Source organism: Pagrus major, chromosome 18, assembly GCF_040436345.1.
Source record: "Pagrus major chromosome 18, Pma_NU_1.0".
NCBI lineage: Eukaryota > Metazoa > Chordata > Actinopteri > Spariformes > Sparidae > Pagrus > Pagrus major.
Window position 1 is genome coordinate 12,992,739 of NC_133232.1, and position 19,718 is coordinate 13,012,456.

General features: G+C 40.0%; 1 protein-coding gene across 1 annotated transcript in view; it reads right to left on the minus strand.

The window, feature by feature from the left end:
- ascc3 (activating signal cointegrator 1 complex subunit 3) overlaps positions 1–19,718 on the minus strand; it is a 202,084-nt gene that overhangs the window by 35,236 nt on the left and 147,130 nt on the right. Inside the window, exons 23-30 of the mRNA XM_073486622.1 lie at positions 16,353–16,451; positions 16,076–16,244; positions 10,549–10,769; positions 8,852–8,937; positions 7,499–7,665; positions 5,615–5,760; positions 3,032–3,152; positions 2,068–2,210 (exon numbers count right to left, since the gene is read on the minus strand). Of these exons, the coding sequence (XP_073342723.1) occupies positions 2,068–2,210; positions 3,032–3,152; positions 5,615–5,760; positions 7,499–7,665; positions 8,852–8,937; positions 10,549–10,769; positions 16,076–16,244; positions 16,353–16,451 (1,152 nt within the window). The remainder of the gene's footprint in view (positions 1–2,067; positions 2,211–3,031; positions 3,153–5,614; positions 5,761–7,498; positions 7,666–8,851; positions 8,938–10,548; positions 10,770–16,075; positions 16,245–16,352; positions 16,452–19,718) is intronic.

A 19,718-nucleotide genomic window follows, 5' to 3' on the forward strand; every position in this document is an offset into this window, starting at 1 on the left:
TATAAACAAACGTCTACACTCAAAATGATTATTTCACGTCATCACATTAAATCAGATGTTATTATACTCAGTTACGTTTCTGTCTAATAAAAGCATTCCACAGGACAGTATCAAATTAAAAGTGACAAATTAAAGAAAAACACAAAAAAGTTTCATGTTTCAAGTTGCAAACCTTATTTTTTCTACAATTTAAGATTAGTGCTGGATTAAAGCTAAATTATTATTGTTCATCTCTCTTGTGTAAACATTCAGCCCCAAATCATTTATTTTCACTTTAACAAAACTTGTTGTTAGTGTCTGTTCACTGTTCTAATTAATGTATCTAAAATGAGTAAGCACAGCAAATGGAACACTGTCAAAACTTCAGTTTACAACATGTTGCAACATGTTAACAAGCTAACATGTAATTACAACGCTGAGTGCTTTATCCCCTGAACGCCACAGGATGGCGATTGTAACACACAAGCTGACAGAAGTACACTGCCCCTCCGAACTTATTGATACTTTGCATCACTGTTATTGACTTCAAATCTTGCTAGCATAACATCAGCTTTCTCGCAAACGCAAAGCCCAAAGGCTTCTATGAGCTGAGAGGACTAGAATTATGTCCCGTTGTCAAGTCATATCAACAGTTTGTCGTTTTTCCTTGAGCAGTAAACGTTTACATTACATATGAGCATTATGGGATGATTATGACTGTTCCAAGAATTAGCCAAACCTTCGGGTGTTACCAGGAAAACAGAGTTATAGCTTCTGAAACACTTTAAGGTAGTTAGATTTTCTTTGCAAATATAAATTAATGATAGTATTTATTTGGCCGGTGACCCTCCTATAAGCGGGATGATGTCACAAGTTGGCTAGTTCTGCATTGGTCTTTACGTTTGCTAACATTTTCAGTTGCGAGAATAAACTAACGTTAACGTTTATGTTATAGTTTGGTTTAGTCCTTATCTTAGCCATGATTTGTATTTGCTGTTTTCGAGGCCAACAGTAGTTAACATGCAGATTCAGTGGTGAGCAGATCAATTTGGCTCTCAGATTTATTTTATTTCTTTATCTAAAATGCTACTATTCAGTCAGCCTGCGATTTATTATGAAAGTAATGCAACTAGAATTTCAAGCAGGTTCAAGCACTTTATCCAAAATCCAAGCATTTTTAAAAACCTTGAAATCACCACATTAAATTTCAAGCATTTTCAAGGATTTCCAGCACCTGTACGAACCCTGCAATGACTAGGTGTTTAAAATGGTGCTCAATCACTGATGACCTGGTCTGTCTGACAGAGATGACATCACAAATCCTGTTCAATTTTTAACCCTCATAACACTATGTTATGAAACCATGTGATAGCAAAACCAGTTGATAGTGTTGTAATACTATCAGCAAACTTTTCACATGTGAACCCAGAGGAGTCATTTGCTCCCATCTTGAACTGATCCCAAGGTATGCACAGACAATATAATGGAGGATGACACAGACTTTTCCACCATTAGATGGTTTGAATTCCATCTGTAATTACACTTAAACCAGCACTTACACAGAGAAACTGAGCATCAGCACAATTCAGCAAAAGGAGGAGGGAGAGCAAGAGAACAGGGGCACAGAAGTGAAGGAAATACAAGAGAATGACAGCCACATGCTAATATTTGCACCAACTGTGTCACTCTGTAATCACACTATAGCAAGATCACTGAATCTGATGTTGCTCATCACAGAACTTAATATCTGTATATAAGCTACATGCATATGTGAGAAAGAAGTGATCAGTGTTGACCCGTTTTGATTGTGCAGTAAGAGAGTGCAGGTTGTAGCTGCAGCAGCTGTGATGTGAAATAGACGCTTCTAATTTATTCAGACCAGCAGTCTACACAGGCTGCTGGATGGCTCACATTTTTTGCGTAAACACAGAATTTTTCTGTTTTATTTTCTTCTGTACTTTAAGCAAAGTGTGTTGGGCTGTGAACGCTGCTGAAACCTGGGTGACCTGTGTAGAAGCACATGAAGCACAGAAGCTGTTGCTGCACTGCTGTTTACACTACACCTCCTGGTGCACGGTGTTAGTGTACCTCTCTCTCATCCTGGTGCAGCCACTGTTTGGGGTTGTCTTCTGTGGCCAGGAAGGCGATGAGGTCCAGGGCAGTCAGTCGAGTTTGCCGTCGTGATGACACAAAGATCAGCACTGGCTTGGCTGGCGAGTGGCTGCGTATCGCTGTAGAGGTAAGTTCAAAATATACATTTACAAGCTTTACATACTAGTTTTTTTGGATGCTATAAAGCCATTGTTCCATAAAGCCTTTTTCTGCGGCTGCAGCACATATGGAGACATTTAAAGGATATGGATGGTGGATGGTGATGGTGTCAAATTTTCTTTCTGTCAAAAACATGTTTGTCCATCTCTCAGGACTTCCCTACCCTGTCTGTGACAGTCAGCCCCAAGTCCACTAGCTCCTACTGAAGACATCAATCTTTAAAAACACCTCACTTATAAACAGCATAGTTCAATTTTTTTTTAAATGGTTCACTTAATTTCTAATACAGCTGGTCACTGTACTTTTTAACAACTTTACACAAACAAGAAGAAATAGTGCATTTGTTGGGGACCTTTTTCAGCAGTAGATTATTACATATTAAGGTGTAGTAAGGTGCTAGATGTGTATGTACTGGAGGAATGATGAGTCAAAATAAATTACAGTGTGTGTATTCATGGTAATGAAGGAACAGTGTGGTTCACTGATGTGTTTATAGTATATATATATATATGTATACATACACACAACATTTGTCTGACTGTCTTTTGTATGAAATTTACTCAGTGTACTTAGTGTTATGTAAGTACAACTGAAAAAGTGTGTACAAAAATCTATATACACTTTGAGTCATCAGAGCTTAATTGTGCCAGTGAGAAATACCTAATGCTGCTCCGATCGCATATTTAATTAGACGCTGACGCTGTGAACAGTCATTATGTCTCAGTACTACATCCATATAAATGTGCATTCAGGTAATTCATGTGTATAAGTGGATCTATACCTTGGAAGGTAGGCTTGTTCATGCTGGCCATGCGGGGGCAGTAGTGTTGACCTGGGAAACCATGGATGTGAACTTCCAGCGGTACGGGGCGAACAGACGGACGGAAGTTAAACAAACCCACCTGTTACACAGAGAGGAGGGGAGGGGAGGGAGGGGAGGGGAGGGGGAGAAAGAAAAGAGAGAAGAGATTTAATGTGAGCAGCTGGCATCATGAAGGCCCATCTGGCTGTAATGTAAACTGTCTGTCCCTGTCACTGAGGCACAGAGCAGCAGGTCACTGCTGGACTCTGCTCTGTTCTGTTGAACCTTTGATGTGTCTGCTGTGTTTATTGTGTGATAAGGTGATATAGTGCAGTGTGTGAACAGAATTGAACTCAAAGTGTGTTATAGGATGTTGTGAAAAGTGTGGGGCATTATTTGGTGTGTATGGCTGTAAGGGCGGCTGCATGTCTACAGGCATCTTAAAAGCCTGGATAATGGATTGGACAGCTACAAATCTAGCAGCTCATTCCCGACAGCAGCCAGCCAGTTGGATTTATGGATGGCAGACAGCCAATCTGGTTTGCTAACAGTGTCTCTCTACAGCTCTGGCAGCAGAGCAAAAGTCAAGCTACAAGAGTCTAACATGTGAGTTTGACATTACTAGAAACAGGGACATTTTTATTTTAACAGTAAATATATATATATATACACACACATACATACACACACATACACACGTATACACATACGTATATATATGTATGTATATGTGTATATATATATATATGCATACATACGTATACATTACGCCCACTCAAAGTAACATTACAGTGAAAAGAAGTATAAATTAACTAATTGAAAAAAATTATAAAAGATTACATATTATAATTTGTATATACATATGCAATGAAAATCAACACTTTCACATAGAAAAACTTTCAAGGAAATTAAAATAATCTCTCTTGGGAAAATCTACAGTCAAAATAAGCCAAAGCTCCAAAGCTATATTTACCATGATCTGTGTCACTCAATTTTTTCTTCAGGACCAAATCACTTCTACTGTAGATGTGATAGATTGGTTGGTTCGTGGACACTGACTTGAACAATCCCAAAAAAGATTTGTTTATTAACACATCCTGTCCCATATCTTTACAGTTTTGAGGCCATTTTATGCCCCCCACCCAAAAAAACCCACATAGCTCTGTTTTGCAAATGCTCAAAACGAGATAGAATAAGAGGAAAAGAGAGAAATAAAAAAAAGTGTTTGTTCATGCAACGTTACTACAGCGTCTTCCTGCATTATTCACAGCAGAATCATCTGAAAAGCTACCTCCTACAGATAAATGTTACTGGCAGAAACACTGAGCTAGGTACAGTACATATCTGTAGAGACAGTGCACAGCCAGTGTCAATAAAGAATTGCGATACGCTTACATATGTTGCATGTCGCCACCAGTGTTTAGAGTCAATCAACCTCTGCGTTGTAGTGATGAGAGTTTGTAGTGAAGTAGGCCTGCCAGTTGATCCAATTTTTTTGGTTTTGTTTGCCTGCACAAGTTTTTAATTGATCTGGAAATCTGGACCACATCTGCTTTAATGCATGTTTTAACATTGGCAAACTCGCATTAATTGCAGCTCACATAACGGGCCACACTGGATGCTTGTGCAGTGTATGACGGCTGCGATATGTTGTGTGTCTACCCAGGTAGCGTCGAGTTTGTATTAATAATTATCAATAAATATGATGACGCTGAAAGAACGAGAAAGCAGGAGGGGAAAGAGAGGTAGGGAGGGAAAGAAAAAGAGTGCACAGGAAAAAAAACTGCACACATGTCGCGGTAAAAACAGGCGAGACTCTGAAACTCTCGATGAAGCACCGCTGCAGCCTCGCTTGACACGCGCATGAGCAGCCTGACTCACGCTGCCAGTGCAGCTGCTTTAACCTGTTAACATGGACACCGAAATGAAAAGGAAGATGTAACACCACATGCACACGCAGCTCACGTAGCCAGTGTGGCCAGCCTGTAAGCCTTTATGTAGACGTGCAAACTATTGGCATTGGCATTCAGTATAAAAACATATCAGTCAAAAAATTTTAATGATACTTCTTAATATCATTGTGATATTCCTCTCTGTTTCAAGGCCAGCAGGCCCACAGGCCCACAGGCCAGCTCATCCATCTGCATCACTGTAGTCATTCCTGATGAGTAGAACTTAAGCACTGCATCCAGGCACAGACTGTAGACAATTATAGAGATAAACTGCATCATTAACTCCAGGCCAAAAGTATCTGTTTATCTTAATTACCATTATTATATACACTCAATCTGCTATGAAGAGGCAGGCAACAAATGAAGCGTAAAAACTTGGAGCTACACAAAGTGGTTTCTGGCCAGCTTCACTGCAGTAGCGTTCTTGGTGCACAGCGTCAATCTGACTCTTCCTGAAACAAGGGAGCTCAAGAAGATGATCCCTCCATCTGACCAAAGAACAAGGGGTCAGAGGAATAACACTGATAAGGCATTTTTTAAGCCATGTTCTGATATTTACAGTAAAAGACAAGTGCTGTTGTATGATTTGGTGCCATGATGGATATCTGACCTGTCCGATCCCCAGCCAGTCAGCAAGGTCTCGAGCATTGGCCAGAGCCGTGGACAGACCGACCACTCTGACACTCCTTGAGGTGTGGGAGGAGATGAAGTTTGTCCTGGACACAATGACCTCCAACACTGGACCCCTATCCTCACCTGGAACAGACACAATGACATCATTCAATCAGAATGTTTATGTAGCAAACAGTATGTTTCAGTGTCCTCACACTGCTATGGGTTTTCTGAGAATGAAAATTTGCATATGGAAATATTATCGTCTAATTGACAGGAACAGGGTGTCGACCGGTATCAATGCTTTTTATGAAATTTTCAATCACTCTGAGCACTGTGTGTTAAATGCTAGTTATTTCAGCTGCTGTTACCAGTCCTACTTTCAATCATATTCTGCCTAAATGGTGACAGATCAACCTTTACTTTAACCCCAGTTTGTGCAGTTTAATCAACATAAAACAAAACACATTCCCATGCAGCTGCTGGTAGCTCCTCCAAATGATGCTACATTTCAGGTTTTTACCCGTCATTTTTCAGCTTTATTGCTGGCACACATACTGCCCATGGCAGAAATATTGTCATCATCATCGGAGAAGAAAGCAGGTGTTTTTGATTAGGGGCAGCAGATTTTGAGACAATCGTGGCCCACATTATCTTTTGACCATCCAACCTGACTGTTTGGACCGCCCCAAGGAGGAAGAGAGTCTGAATAAGAGCCATGCTAATCTAGCTTGGTTTAAGGCTGCTCCTGGCTAATGTCCGGCAGACTGTTTTCACCACAACATCTCGGTTAAAGTTGTACTTGACGGGCAGACCGTGTTCTGAGCTGACAGAGGACAGGACTATAGCTGGACGAGGAGAGGTGGACCCTTTGTTTATAACATCGATGCTTGGTGCTCACATACAGTCAAAGTTGAAGGTCACAGTGTTTCCCAGATGTTGAACTTTTGATATGAAGAAGCCGACCACATTATCATTCAGGAAAGCGTGTCAAAAGCGTCTGCAGTGGTTTGACTTCTGAAAACTTCAGCCAATCAATATGTGGGATGCTGTTTCAGAATGTGAGATGTGGGACAAGGTTTAAAAATGTTGTGCAGTTCCTTATAAAGTGGGACACCTGGTCATCCTATGGGCATTGCAAAAGAGCTCTTTTCTGGTTGCATCTGTCCACAGAACATTTACCAAGAAGGATTGTCATTTGTTTATGTACATTTTGGCAAAGATCAGCTGTGCCTTTTTATGTCTTTCTTTCAGCAGGGGGGTCTTCCTTGGTTTTCGCTCATAAAGCCCTTCTTGGTTTAGTTTTGCAACGAATGGTACTGAAGGGTTGAAACCATCACTCCAGGCTGCTCCATTGGGATGTTTTACGTTGTGTTTTTTCCACAGTTAGCATCAGCCTTCGACAGCTTCTCTTATTGGCTTTCCTCTTTCCCTCACTGGTTCTTGACAGTTCAATGACCAGCAAACTTTTTCATAACTTTGTACACTGTTGAAACAGGGAAGCCAAGGCCTTTAGAGATAGCCTTGTACCCTTTAAAATTATTGTGCTTGGTGATGATAGCAACTCTGATGAAAACAAGGAACAGGGAATAATAGAGTTTTGTTTTTAAAACGCCATCCTTCATTGGTTAATTCAAGTCATGTGAGCATTGACGATTTATCTTCGCTGTTGTTTTTTCAAACTGATCTGAATTTCTGAAATGGGTGCCCATATTTTTCCTCCTGATGCTTTTTTAAATTGTCGTTATTTTTTATCCTTTCTCTATTCTGCTTTAATATCCAGAGATATTGTACATGATGTACTAAAACTGACCACAACTGTATGACCTACGGGATGTAGACCATTCATACAGACTCCTGCAGGTTTGCTGTGGACTCTTACCCAGCAGGTGGATCTCATCAATGATGAGGATGGCTACTTTCTGAACATAACTTCGGTTCTGCCAGCTTCTGCTCACTCCATCCCATTTCTCTGGTGTGGTGACAATGAGGTCAGCCTGCGCTATTGCTCTCATGTCTGGAGTGACGTCACCTGTCAGTTCCACCACTCTGCACACAGTCAAGAACAAGGAAGAAAAAAAAGTCTCTTATTTATAGAAACTGGATGGATCACAATATTTGCTGTATAACAGACCTTTTAGACGCAAATGGGGACATATAATCTTACAATGATTTTGCTCTAACTATTGCTTTAATTGCAACCTCAACAAATTTAGATCTCTCATCAGTGCCATTCCCAATATATTCCTTAGCCTAGCAAAAAAATCAATCATTGTACTCTCAGTCCCCATCTCATCTCCTCACACTTTCTATAAATAGAATTAATTTTCTTGATAAAAGCCTTTCAAACAAATTCAGAAAATCTATTCTAACAGATGATTTATAGCCTGCTTAGTGAAGTAGAAACAACATTTTAAATATCTATGACGAACCAACAGTATGCAAATTGAGAATGAAGTTTCACCCAAAACAAAATAAATTCACTACAAAGTAATTTCTATTCCAGTGCATTTTTAAGTTTAACATTTGGCTTTGAAGGCAATGCATGTGTCTTCTGTAAAAGTGATGTTGAAACAACAGAGCATCTATTGTTTCATGCTCTCACACAGTTACTCTGGAAACAATTCATTGAGTGGTTAGGTAACAAAATCACAACAATGCCTGTTTTAGATCATAATAGTATTATTTATGGAATCTTATTAAAAGACCTAATGGTAAATGTTTTGATTGATTTAATCTTAGCTAGATGTTTTATTCATAAGGTCTAATGTATGATAACCCCCAGCCATCTTCACATTATCATAATGAAATCACTTTACATTAAGGTGCCAAAGATCTCTATGTATTATCAGAAAATTATTATCACCAATATAATGCCTTTTTTTTTTGCCTATTTTTTGCCTATTTTCTTTTTTTCAATGACAATTTTTGTTTTACCATATCTTATTGTCTCTGTGTTAATATTTTTGTCTTATTTTATTTGTTAAAAAGTGCCTGTTTACTCTAATTTTGTAACTGCAGTTAACGGTTGCCATAAACATTTCTATCATAAGTCCATCACTAATATAATGTTTTTTGAATGTCCATAACTGCAATAAGAATTCTTTTTTATCGTCAGACAGGTCTGACCAAAACCCGACATATCCATGCCAACTGATGACCTCATCCACAAATTCATTCTGCCACTGTGTGATGTCATCAACTTAGTGAGGGTGGTGTCTCAATTGTCACTTACTTCCTCCCCAGTTTCTCCTCAATCCTGATCTTCCAGTCCTCAATCCTCTCTCTGACCAGAGCTTTCAAAGGAGCGATATACACCACCTGAACTCACAGCAACAAATACAACATTTAATCAAGAGAAACAGTGTCAGGTTTCTTTCCCAAGGCTGGATGTAAATTTGAGCTACATTACCACGGCCCTCCATGTTTAAGTATCTCTTGCTCTTACCTCAGCCTGCAGGTGACAACTACTACACTGATCATCAACTCTTGGGTAACAGTATTAAATTGCTGACTGGGTTTCTAAGCATCCAATTTATTTATTTTTTCTCAGATGTTCTAAATAATGCAGACAATAAAGTATATGGTTTTAATAAAGTCAAGAAATGTTCACATTGTTCTCTGACATATGCTAGGTTAGTATCTCAATGGTGAAGCTATTATGATTAATTTCTACTTCTATTAGTTGTTTATTTTTTCCAAAAATCATGTAATGTGTTGATTTATCCTAAACCAAAAGCAACTGACTGAAACATCAACCAAACACTCCCACAGAGGTCAATGTTCAAGGTCTCCTTGTTTTAGACCATTAGTAGGCCTATGAAGCCCGTTTTCACTGAGCGCGATTTTGTCTCATGCACGAGCAATACACACCCATGAGCATGGGAAAGATTTCAAAAAGATAATAATAATGCCCCAAATAAATATTATGGCTGTATGGTACAGCCTCACCTCAACAATTTGGCTTGTTCAGTTTTTCTATGTCTCTCCTGACTTATTAGACATTATTAAAGCACAATGGTAACAAACTAATTATACGTTCTGGGGTTCTGATTGCAGATTAGTGTTTGACCGACTGTCCCCAGTACAGCGTAACATAGCTGAGCAAGCCTTATGAAATAAATTATTGGCGTTTCCAAGCAGCAATTACACAGTAGGTTTTATGAGACCATCTGAAACGTAACGATACGAAATGGATTACATGCCATATCAAGTGTGCTCACAGCCAAACGTCAGCTGAACTTTGCAGACATTGGATCGTTTTCCTGATTAAATTGTCATTTTTTAAATAGTGCAGCTGAAAAAAAGGATCAGCTACTAACCTTTACGACATACTGCCATGTTTCTGTTCTTTCCAGAATATTAAAATAAAAATAAATAAATAAATGATGGACCATCATTTCAACTATGTCTACTTACTTCCGCAACTGGAACAAGCCACTGTTTGTTAGGTTTAGAAAAATATGGTTTGGGTTGAAAAAGAACCCATCACAACATGTTTAAAAGGAGAACTTCTCCCATCGGGGTATTTTGCCGGTCTTTTTACCCGAGTGGCAATGCTATGGCATTACAAAAACACGACTGGTCAGTTTCAGTGATGGTCCTGAAGCAACATTAATTATGTTCCAGGAACAACATAAACACTGCGATATCAGATCATGTAATTATCTAAGGTTCTCCCATAGGCACAACCTGTTCTGAAGTGGACCTCCATGAAGATGCAATTTGCGTATGCTGGGTGAAATTTGACTAAATGGAACATTTTCTGCACATTTACAGTTTACTGATAATGTCTTTCTAATGGGTTTAACACATTCCAGTCTTTCTTGCTATGGTTCTTGGTTTCTTATGTCAGTTACAATGTTGACCAATATAAAAGACTGCAACAATTAAAGACAAAACAGTAATGCAAATGGAGCTAGCTAGACAAACCTTGGAGGTTGGGTACTTGTTGAAGACCCGGAACATGGCCATCTCTGCTGCAATGGTTTTACCAGAGCCTGTTGGGGCCCCCAGCAGGACATTAGTGTCGGTGTGATACAGCGTGTGGAAGATCTGCGTCTGGATTGGGTTGAAGTGGGTGAACTTGTACAGACTCTCATACTCCCGGTTACCCAGAGCTGTCACTGGCAATGGCTGCAGGTCCAACAACTCTGAGAGAGAAAGAATAATGGAAGAAGATGAAACTGGAATCCTTCAATATGACTTCCTTTATGGCAGCTAAAAGTAAGGTATATCAAAACAAAAACACAGAATGTATGACAAGAACATTCACTGAAGGTGACACTTCCTGTAGACTGGAAAATAAATGTTACTGTAATGGAAAAATCTGACATTTGTTTTCATTAAAATGATGAGGCTTAAAATGAAAAGGATGCAGTCACACAATTTGTTTCGATTAGATAATTGTCTACGTCTATACTAAGACACAGTGTTGTGCCCCATGTATAGGAAACATATTTACTGCAGCAATGCAGCTGAGATTAAAGTAATTAGTGACTGAGAACATGTTGTATGCTGCATGATTATTCACTTATCACTTTCATGTTGTGCAATTACACTATAATGATGAATATGTAGGCATGAGGATGAAACACAGTTGTTCAAGTGTCAGCCAGTTCACATCAGAACAGTAGAGATGAGTCAACCTCCCTCAGCTTCATCAAATTCAATAAGAAAAACATTCTTTGATCAAAGTGAAAACTGAAGAAAGATCTAGTCATTAGAAAAGAAAATCTGTCCAGTAAATACATTTATCAAGGTAGCTAGACAGTATTATTCTTTTGTTTCTCCAATTCAGTTGTTTCCACAGAAATGTCCTTTTTTATCTCTTTTGATTGCTTGGAACAATGTTTTCCTTTAAATCATCACTTTTAATCTGTCTTTCTTGCCATCAAAGCTAAGAACAGCTCCTGACACTGGATGCAATAGCTGCATTTTTACCTCCGCCAAGGAAGTTATGTTTTCATCTGCGTAAGTTTCGTTAATTTCTCAGGGAATGGGTTAGGATCTTGAAGAAAACAAAAAATCAGGTATATTTAGGGGGCTGACATCTATGAGTATGTCTGGTGAGCCTAAATGTGCTGTAAGCATTATTGTCTTATTAAAATAAGTGCTAAATATCTCTGTATTCCAACAATAATCACTGTTATAGAGTGTTTGGTCAGTAACCCATGTCTCTCCTTCCTCCACTAAAAGGAACACACATAGAGCAGGATGCTCCTGTTTACCGGCAATGATGGAACAGGGAGAGCTACCAACTCCAGCGATCCCAGTGAGGGCTTATACTAGCAAACACACCAAGCAAGTGTGGTGACATGGAGAGGAGCCAGGGGAATACTAACTGCAAAACAGACAGGGAGTTAGCTCATACAACGACAACGCTTATAGCAGCTTTAAATTGTGGTTAAGCACTTACGGGTGGTTTAAAATTGAGAGTGATACAGGGCTATCGAGCTTGATATTGGATTAGGCTTGAATGAATTAAAGGGGATAGTTGGGCATTGGTGGATGTATGCACGCTACTGAGTGCCATTCTAGTTGATGTTTTGGCCACTTGCCACTTGTTTGTTCACCAGCTAGTCTCTAAGTATGTCTGTCTGCTGACTGGTGTTGAACAGGTAGTGCAGAGGAAGTTTACTGAGGCTTTTTCACAGAAAACAGCTGCCTGCTGAGCTAAAAGACAGGGCTTGGTGATCTGCATTCATGTCATATGAGATGCATGGAAGGTAGAAATCAGATTTGCAAGATGTCATGTCATCGGACAACAGCGGACAATGGTTGTACATGTGCAGAGTTGGTTGTGCAAGGCTTAAAAATATTCCATTAAAAATATTATATAAAAAATTTAAATTTGGGTTTAATTTCAATATATTTAATGACAGACTTTGACTGGCATACTTTATCCAGGTTTATTTCCAGGGACTTATGTGTCATAAAGTGCCAAGTAGGATATATCAGAGCTTTCTGAAACATCTGACTTTCCCTGTTGCACATATTGACATCAATGCCATCTATAAGGCAGAAACTGGTAACTACAGTAATTCCAATATGACATGAATGAGGCATTACTCTCTAAGGGTCTGTCATTAGAACTACTATTACACACGGTGAAAACAAGTGCACAGTTTTTCTTCCATTTTCTCGATCAATATCTACAGAATCTGACTTACTTTTCTATTTAAATTACTATGTCTGACGACTCTCTTCTAAATCTCTAGGCTTAGGTGTTATCAATAATCAATCATACATCTGATGCTTGAGTACCCTGACTATAGTATTCTGGTGGACTTGCCAAGGCATTATATGTTCTTATGTTACCTCATGTTCTTTGTGTGTCTCTATTTAACACCGTCACACAGTGCCCTTCCATCAGACTGTCATATGATCTCCTCTGAGCTGTGGGGGTTTTCCCTGATAGCTGCTGTGATTGTGTCTGCTCTTACTGAGAGGAAATGTGGTCAGAAATATGCTGGTTCCTTTGTCAGTCTGGAGGAGTGAATGTTTGGAGTAAGATTCTTCTGTTCTCCAGTCTAGATGAGGATTTGATGTCTCCATGCAGCTTTTGTGCAGGTTCCAAATGGCTCAGCTATTTTGTGGTGGTGAGCTGCTGTTTTAAGCTGACTCCAAGTTGAAGTTGGTGTTTTGGGGGGAAGTAGCCTTTCACTTATGCCAGAATTAGATTTTAGTAAAAGCTTAGGTTACTTTCACTATGTCAGAGATACTTCATTTATCAGTCTATGGAAATCCTACTTGATGACTGTGCTGATTTTTCCATATTTAAGGCTAATTCATACCAGTCCTGTGTGTCCCACATCTATTGGTATTGACAGTGCAACAGCAGGCTAATTATGCAATGTAGGGCGTCCTGATTGATGTTGGGATAGACGGGTAGGGTGAAGTGTTACGCCTTCATGACCCTCCAGTACAGTGTTGTATTTTCTAGTCCTAAAACCTGTAAATCAGTTGGCATTTTTGCACATCTTGTTCCCTCGTCCCAAAGTCCCAAAGTTTTTTTAATCGGTTTTCGGTTAAATGCCTGAAATAAGGTGTGTGGTTACCACAGGCTGAAGATATTTACACGTTTTGTTCTTTGACATCATTAAATGTCCCAGTATGTAATCATGAAGCTCTTATGTGTCTTAATAAAGGCGGTTACTAACAAGTGTCTTAATGAAACTACAGAGGTTGTCGGGGACATTAAACGTCATCACAGCGAACACAGAGACTCATCCACTCATTAGTCCATCTTCACAGGCCCACTTTAGGTACAAACTATACTAACTAACTTTATATCTTGTACATTGATCAGTTTATTGAAAATGTGTGTAGTAATTGTGTAGTAAGACGCTTAGTGGTGTTGATGTTTAAGTCAGGCAACCGTAATGTCTGTTTCCAGCCTAACATTAGCTTTTCACTTCCAATGATTTAATTTACACTAAAAGGGGAACAAAACGTGTAAGTATCATAAACTTGTGTTTGCAGCAGAGCTTATTTTCAGTTATATTCTAAACTCCAATTCAATGATCACATAGGCTGTTTGTGGAGGGAACCAGGGTGATGCTAACTTCAGGGTTAGCCTACAAAAATAATTGCTACACCACTCTATGGGAGGTTTTTCAGAGGCACACACACACAAACTGAGGGTTATTAGAACTGTCTGTTGTTTCAATGTATTTTGTTTCTTTACTTTATAACAAGCATTAAACAATGACCACTAGTCAGCTGATGCTAACTAGTTAGCTAACGTTATGTTGACAGTCCTGCATTTTGACGTATTTTAATGAGGCATTCCCCCCTCTGCAGCCCCTATGAATCCTGAAATTGAACTAAAGTCCAGCAGCGAAGCAGCTGCACTTGGTATCCCTCCTCCAATACCAGTGCAGACTGGCAGGGTAGGAGCACTGCTAGTGGCCAGGTAATGAACGTAATTGTTTTGATATCGATCATGTCCCCAAAGTGATCGATAGCATGAAGTTGTGAACGACTTGTGAGCGTCCATGCTTTTGAGTTGGGTTGTCCCATTTCGTAGGGGAAGATTTCAATAGCAGTAATAGAAATCTAAAGCTGCTATAGTATTATTATTAGTCATATTTCAAGTGTTGTAGCTGTTATTATTAATTTGTCATCTCACCACCCCCCTCCCTCCATCCCTCTCTGCCTCTCTCTAACTCCATTCACACTGCCCTTACAGTGCAGGAAGCATGTGCGGATCCTTGCCTCCCTGTCTGTGTGAAAGCTTCAGATGTGGAGAAGGAGGACAGTTTCGCTGCGGCTCTGATGCGCAAGGTAGTATCAGAGCTGCAGCAGCGGTGAGACGGCGCGAATGGATATGCCGGAGGTGCGGATCAGGGGTGTGTCGGTCTGATGGCACACTCTGACAGCTAAAGCTTCACTCATCAAATAAAAGAGAAATGACCTACAATTCAACCCACAAAGCAACGTTACAGGACCAAACAACAGTAATGTGGTAACTGGTACAGTCTTTGGCAACTTATATGAGGAAAAAAATACCGCAGTTATACGTGGAAAAGTGTCTGTCATCCTGTCTGTCATCCTGTCTGTCATCCTGTCTGTCATCCTGTCTGTCCTACCGACTCTTCATCACATTTCTGCCCGAAAAACAGCATCTGTCCCTGGCTGCAGAGCCAGGTGGCTCCCGCAGTTGAATGGTGCTGATTATGTGACGCGATTTAGAGCAAAAAACTTTACCTCACCATGTCTTTGTCTTCTTCCACTATTGTGTTGTTGTAGTTACTGTCTCTGGCAACTTGTATTGAAAAAAATTACTGCGACTGTCAGCCATCTCCCCGCGAGTGAGAGTATGACAGGGTCCTCTATTTACTGATGGTGGTTATGTAATTATTTTATTTAGAGCAGAAAACGTAACTTTGTCACTTTCCAGGATGTTTGGTGGGTCAGGATCTCAATCACAACACATTATAACAGCATCCATATGATTATAAACAGTTGTGGATACATGTCTAGATTAACAGGTGGACACCGGGGGAACCAGGTTGAAAAACACAAAAACATCATGATGTGTACCGTCACGCCTCTTTTGGTTCAGTGTGAACAAACAAAGGCTGAGAAAAGGTGAGCCTTGGTTGCGACAATAATGGGGAGTCTCTGTGTGAAAAGGGCTTCTGTCTCTCTCCACCTCACTCAAACTAACCAATCAAGGCAGATGGCTGCCCACGTTCAGCCAGGTCTGCCCAAGGTTTCTGCCTGTTGAACGGCATTTTTTTCATGCCACTGTTGCAAAATGCTTGCTCATGAGGCATGTTGGGTCTCTGTAAATGAAAGAGTATGGTCTACACCTGCTCTGAGGGAAAAGGTCATTAGATAACTTTTGTTGTGAATTGGCGCAATATCAATAAAATTGGCTTCACTCAAAAACAAGGGGTAGGAGTAAAAAACAGGGAAATGAGAATGAGCCTTTGAGTATTAGTGTGTGTACCAGTATGTGGGGGGTGTCTCTCGGGTAGGATGAGGTTCTGGAAGTTAATGATGCAGACGGCCTCGGCCCCAAGCCAGCGATCAGACACTGCCTTGATGTAGTACTGGGAGGGCAAGGGCTCAAAGATGGGGATAGTGAACACAATGTGCTGAGGCTCTCCTGTTACCACCTGGAGGGAGAACACACAAAGTAGAGAAACAAGAACACACATCAATCATCATATACTCTTTGAGGAACATTGTAGCCATGTAAACTAAGTCCACGTTAAAAAACAAACCTGTTTCTTCTGTAGGAGTAGGTACTCGGAGTGATAGATGTGGTCATTGATGGGATCCTCTACCCATAACCACCATGGCTCACCTACTGACCCATGGACCTGAATCATTGAGGAGAACAACATTTCAGTCAGACTTTCTCTGCAGTGCAGTGGCGTTAAATCCATGGAGAGGTAAAATTCCAGGAAAAAAATAAACAAACAAAACAAACAAACTAAACACATAATAAAACTAGATACCATCTTGCAATGGAATCACAACAGCAGCTGTTGGCACTGATTACTAAATTATTACATGAGACCACATCCGTCTTGGAACTTGGCCTTAATTTTGATCTCAACTACACACCCGCAAAAAGTTTCATGACTGCATCTTGCATGGTTGTGACACTATCGCGGACGTAATCTGTCCACAGACAGACGAACCGACCGAGCTAGGAGACCATCTTGCGTGTCAGATTTGTGTCAAACTATTTTGATTGGTATTAAGCTATATGGTGCATATTCTTAAGTAAACTGCTGTTTAATCAAATAATCTCAAACTAACATAGCGGGGAAATACAGTAAATATTTGGAATTTAGGTCATGATAAAGGTTAAATTTTAAAATGTCAGCTCCAGCAAAATATTATAACTCATGTATTTTCAATAAAATAAACAACATATCAGCCCTCAAAACAACAGAAAGTTTAATCCTGGAATAAGGAACAATAAACAATACTTGCAGGCTTATGGCAGTAGTATCATAATATATCAGTGTGGTGTGTTTCCTGGGTGCCATCAGGGCGGTGGCTCATGTGTCAGTACATGTGTCCTGGCTCTGCACCCGGATCAGGGCTAAGCCAGTCAGTCTTCCATTACCACTCTCCCATGATTGGAGCATGCATCGCTAATCGGACATAAACATTCATCTTCATATTCAGCCCTGCTACAATGAGCTTCCTATTCCACTCAGATTCCATGACAAACTGTGGACTAAGCTTCCCATGATCCCCTCTGGCCAGACTGCCCACTGAGCTGGGACATGCTGGCGAGGCCTGAAGGCATTCTGGCTCTCAAGGACAGATGGAGATTCCATGGCTGTAAGAACAACAAGGTAGGAGGAGCAGCTCTTCTTTCCTCCACTGTGAAAATGTGACCGTGACTACACTGGTAGTGTCAGGAAGTAGTTGTGGTGTGTATGTGGGGAGTGTTGTGAAGCAAAGTAGTATCTGCTCTGTTGTGTTTTATGTAGTTAGTTTTGCTGCAGGAGTGATTTGAGAAGCTTTGAGAAGGATTTTTGGATGTTTTGACATTTAGTTTGCTGTGACCCAGAGTGGCCTTTGGAACAATTCAGCATATTAATGTCCAGAAGAAGTCATGTGACCAGTTTATTTTGAGTTATCAGGTCATGTTGGGAATTGGAACACACGGTTACCTGCTCCTAAAAAAAATGTGAATTTACCGACACATGCAGCAGGTCAGTCCTTCAGATTTTAGCCCTACCACCAGTCTCATTTGTGAAACATTGTTTACTTTTGTGATACAGCAGTAAACAGTGATACAAGACACTACTTACTTACTTTGAATCACACTGAACATGGGGGTGCATCATTACATGTAATAATCTCTCCTCTCATCCCACCCCCAAAGCAATACTTCCTGTCTGACGTCTTTTGTCCTACACAGGCACACTTAAAAAAAAAGCCTATTAAAAACCTGATTGCTTGTTTACACGACCCAGAAATCAGCTTTCTCCAGGAAAAATCTATCTCGAAGGAAATCAGATTTCTGGAATCTGCTACCCGTATTACAGAAACCAGAATTTGTGTCCATGATATTTGTCTGATTATTGCAGAAAGTTGGCAGTAATCTAGTTACTTCAGAACATATGAAGTCAATGGTAGTGGCTGCTGTGAATCGAAGGTTTTTTGTGGTGTGGGTGGATACATTGTCAGCATCCACATGAGTTCCAGGACCCAAGGTTTCCCAGTAGAATATTGCATTGTAACGAGGTGATCCATGTTATTTACTTCACCTGTTCGTCCTTAAATGCTGTGTCTGATCAGTGTATAAAGAGATCTGTACTTGTTGAGTCGTCTACCTGGCAGAATTTACATTAAGACTTCCCACAGTTTCTGGCATTTTGAATATGACAATAACTGAATTAGCTGTGGCCCATTTATGCAGGGGCACAGCAGTGCATTGTTTTAGACAGCACCTCAGATGCCACCAGACCATGGGAAACCAATGATTTCCACTGTGGCGGTGACTACTTGACTACAATTTTAACACCATTGTCCTAATCTGAACCTCCATGTAACCCTAACCCTATCTTGCACAAAAAGGTATCAATACTACTACTGTAACGCTCAGTTCTCCAAATCACAAAAAGGAAAAGTGGTATCGAGTGGGTTATATCCGTCCAGGTTTCTGTGTCTACAACCCAACACAATGTCGGAGGAAGGATTTTTTATTCGAGCTCACAGCAAGGATTCAGAGTATGTATACATCTTGCAATTCTAAAAATTCTTTACAGAATACAGTATATATTAAGTCTCAGTCTCAGTAAGTCTAGTTTTTTATCATCGTAATTCATCTAAATTTGTGTATTTTCATACAATATGATTTTTAGAGCTTTGTTTAAAAATACAAATCAGGAGAGATCATTTCTACAGAATGACTTTTGTTGTGGTGCCAAAAAAGCTACCAAAATTAACCATTTCAGCGCAGTCTTTGTCTGAACTGTGGGCAGCTTCAAAACATCAATTTGGGGTGTTGGTTGTGTGCTAGCAGGAAATCAGGGAGTGTTACTTTAGGTACCAGTAAAAAAGTGGTAGGCTGACAAATGTCTTGGGGAAAAAGGCAAAAAAGGAGCCAAACATCATGAAGACTATGTACAGTACTTATAATATATATCATATGTACAGTACTTATAATATATATCAAATACACTGCTCAAAAAATTAAGGGAACACTTTAATCACACATCAGGTCTTGGTAAACGAATAATTCAAGTTGAAAATCTTTACTGATGTACATTGTATAATTTGTCGAGAACAAAACAACGTAACATCGGTCAATGGAAACCAAAATCATCAACCCAATGAGGACTGGATTCAAAATCACACAGAAAATCAAAGGAAAAAATGAAATCACAGGCTGATCCAATTTGTGTGAACTTTATCACGGCAGCTCATAATGTGACTCAGTAGTGTGTGTGGCCCCCCGAGTGCCCAGGTGTCCTGGGGGATCTCCTCCCAGACCTGGATCAGGGCATCAGTGAGCACCTGGACAATCTATGGCGGTACTTGGCTCGCTCACGGCTGTCACATGTGCTCAGTGTGAACTTGCTCATCTGTGAAGAGAACGGGGTGCCAATGGCAGACCT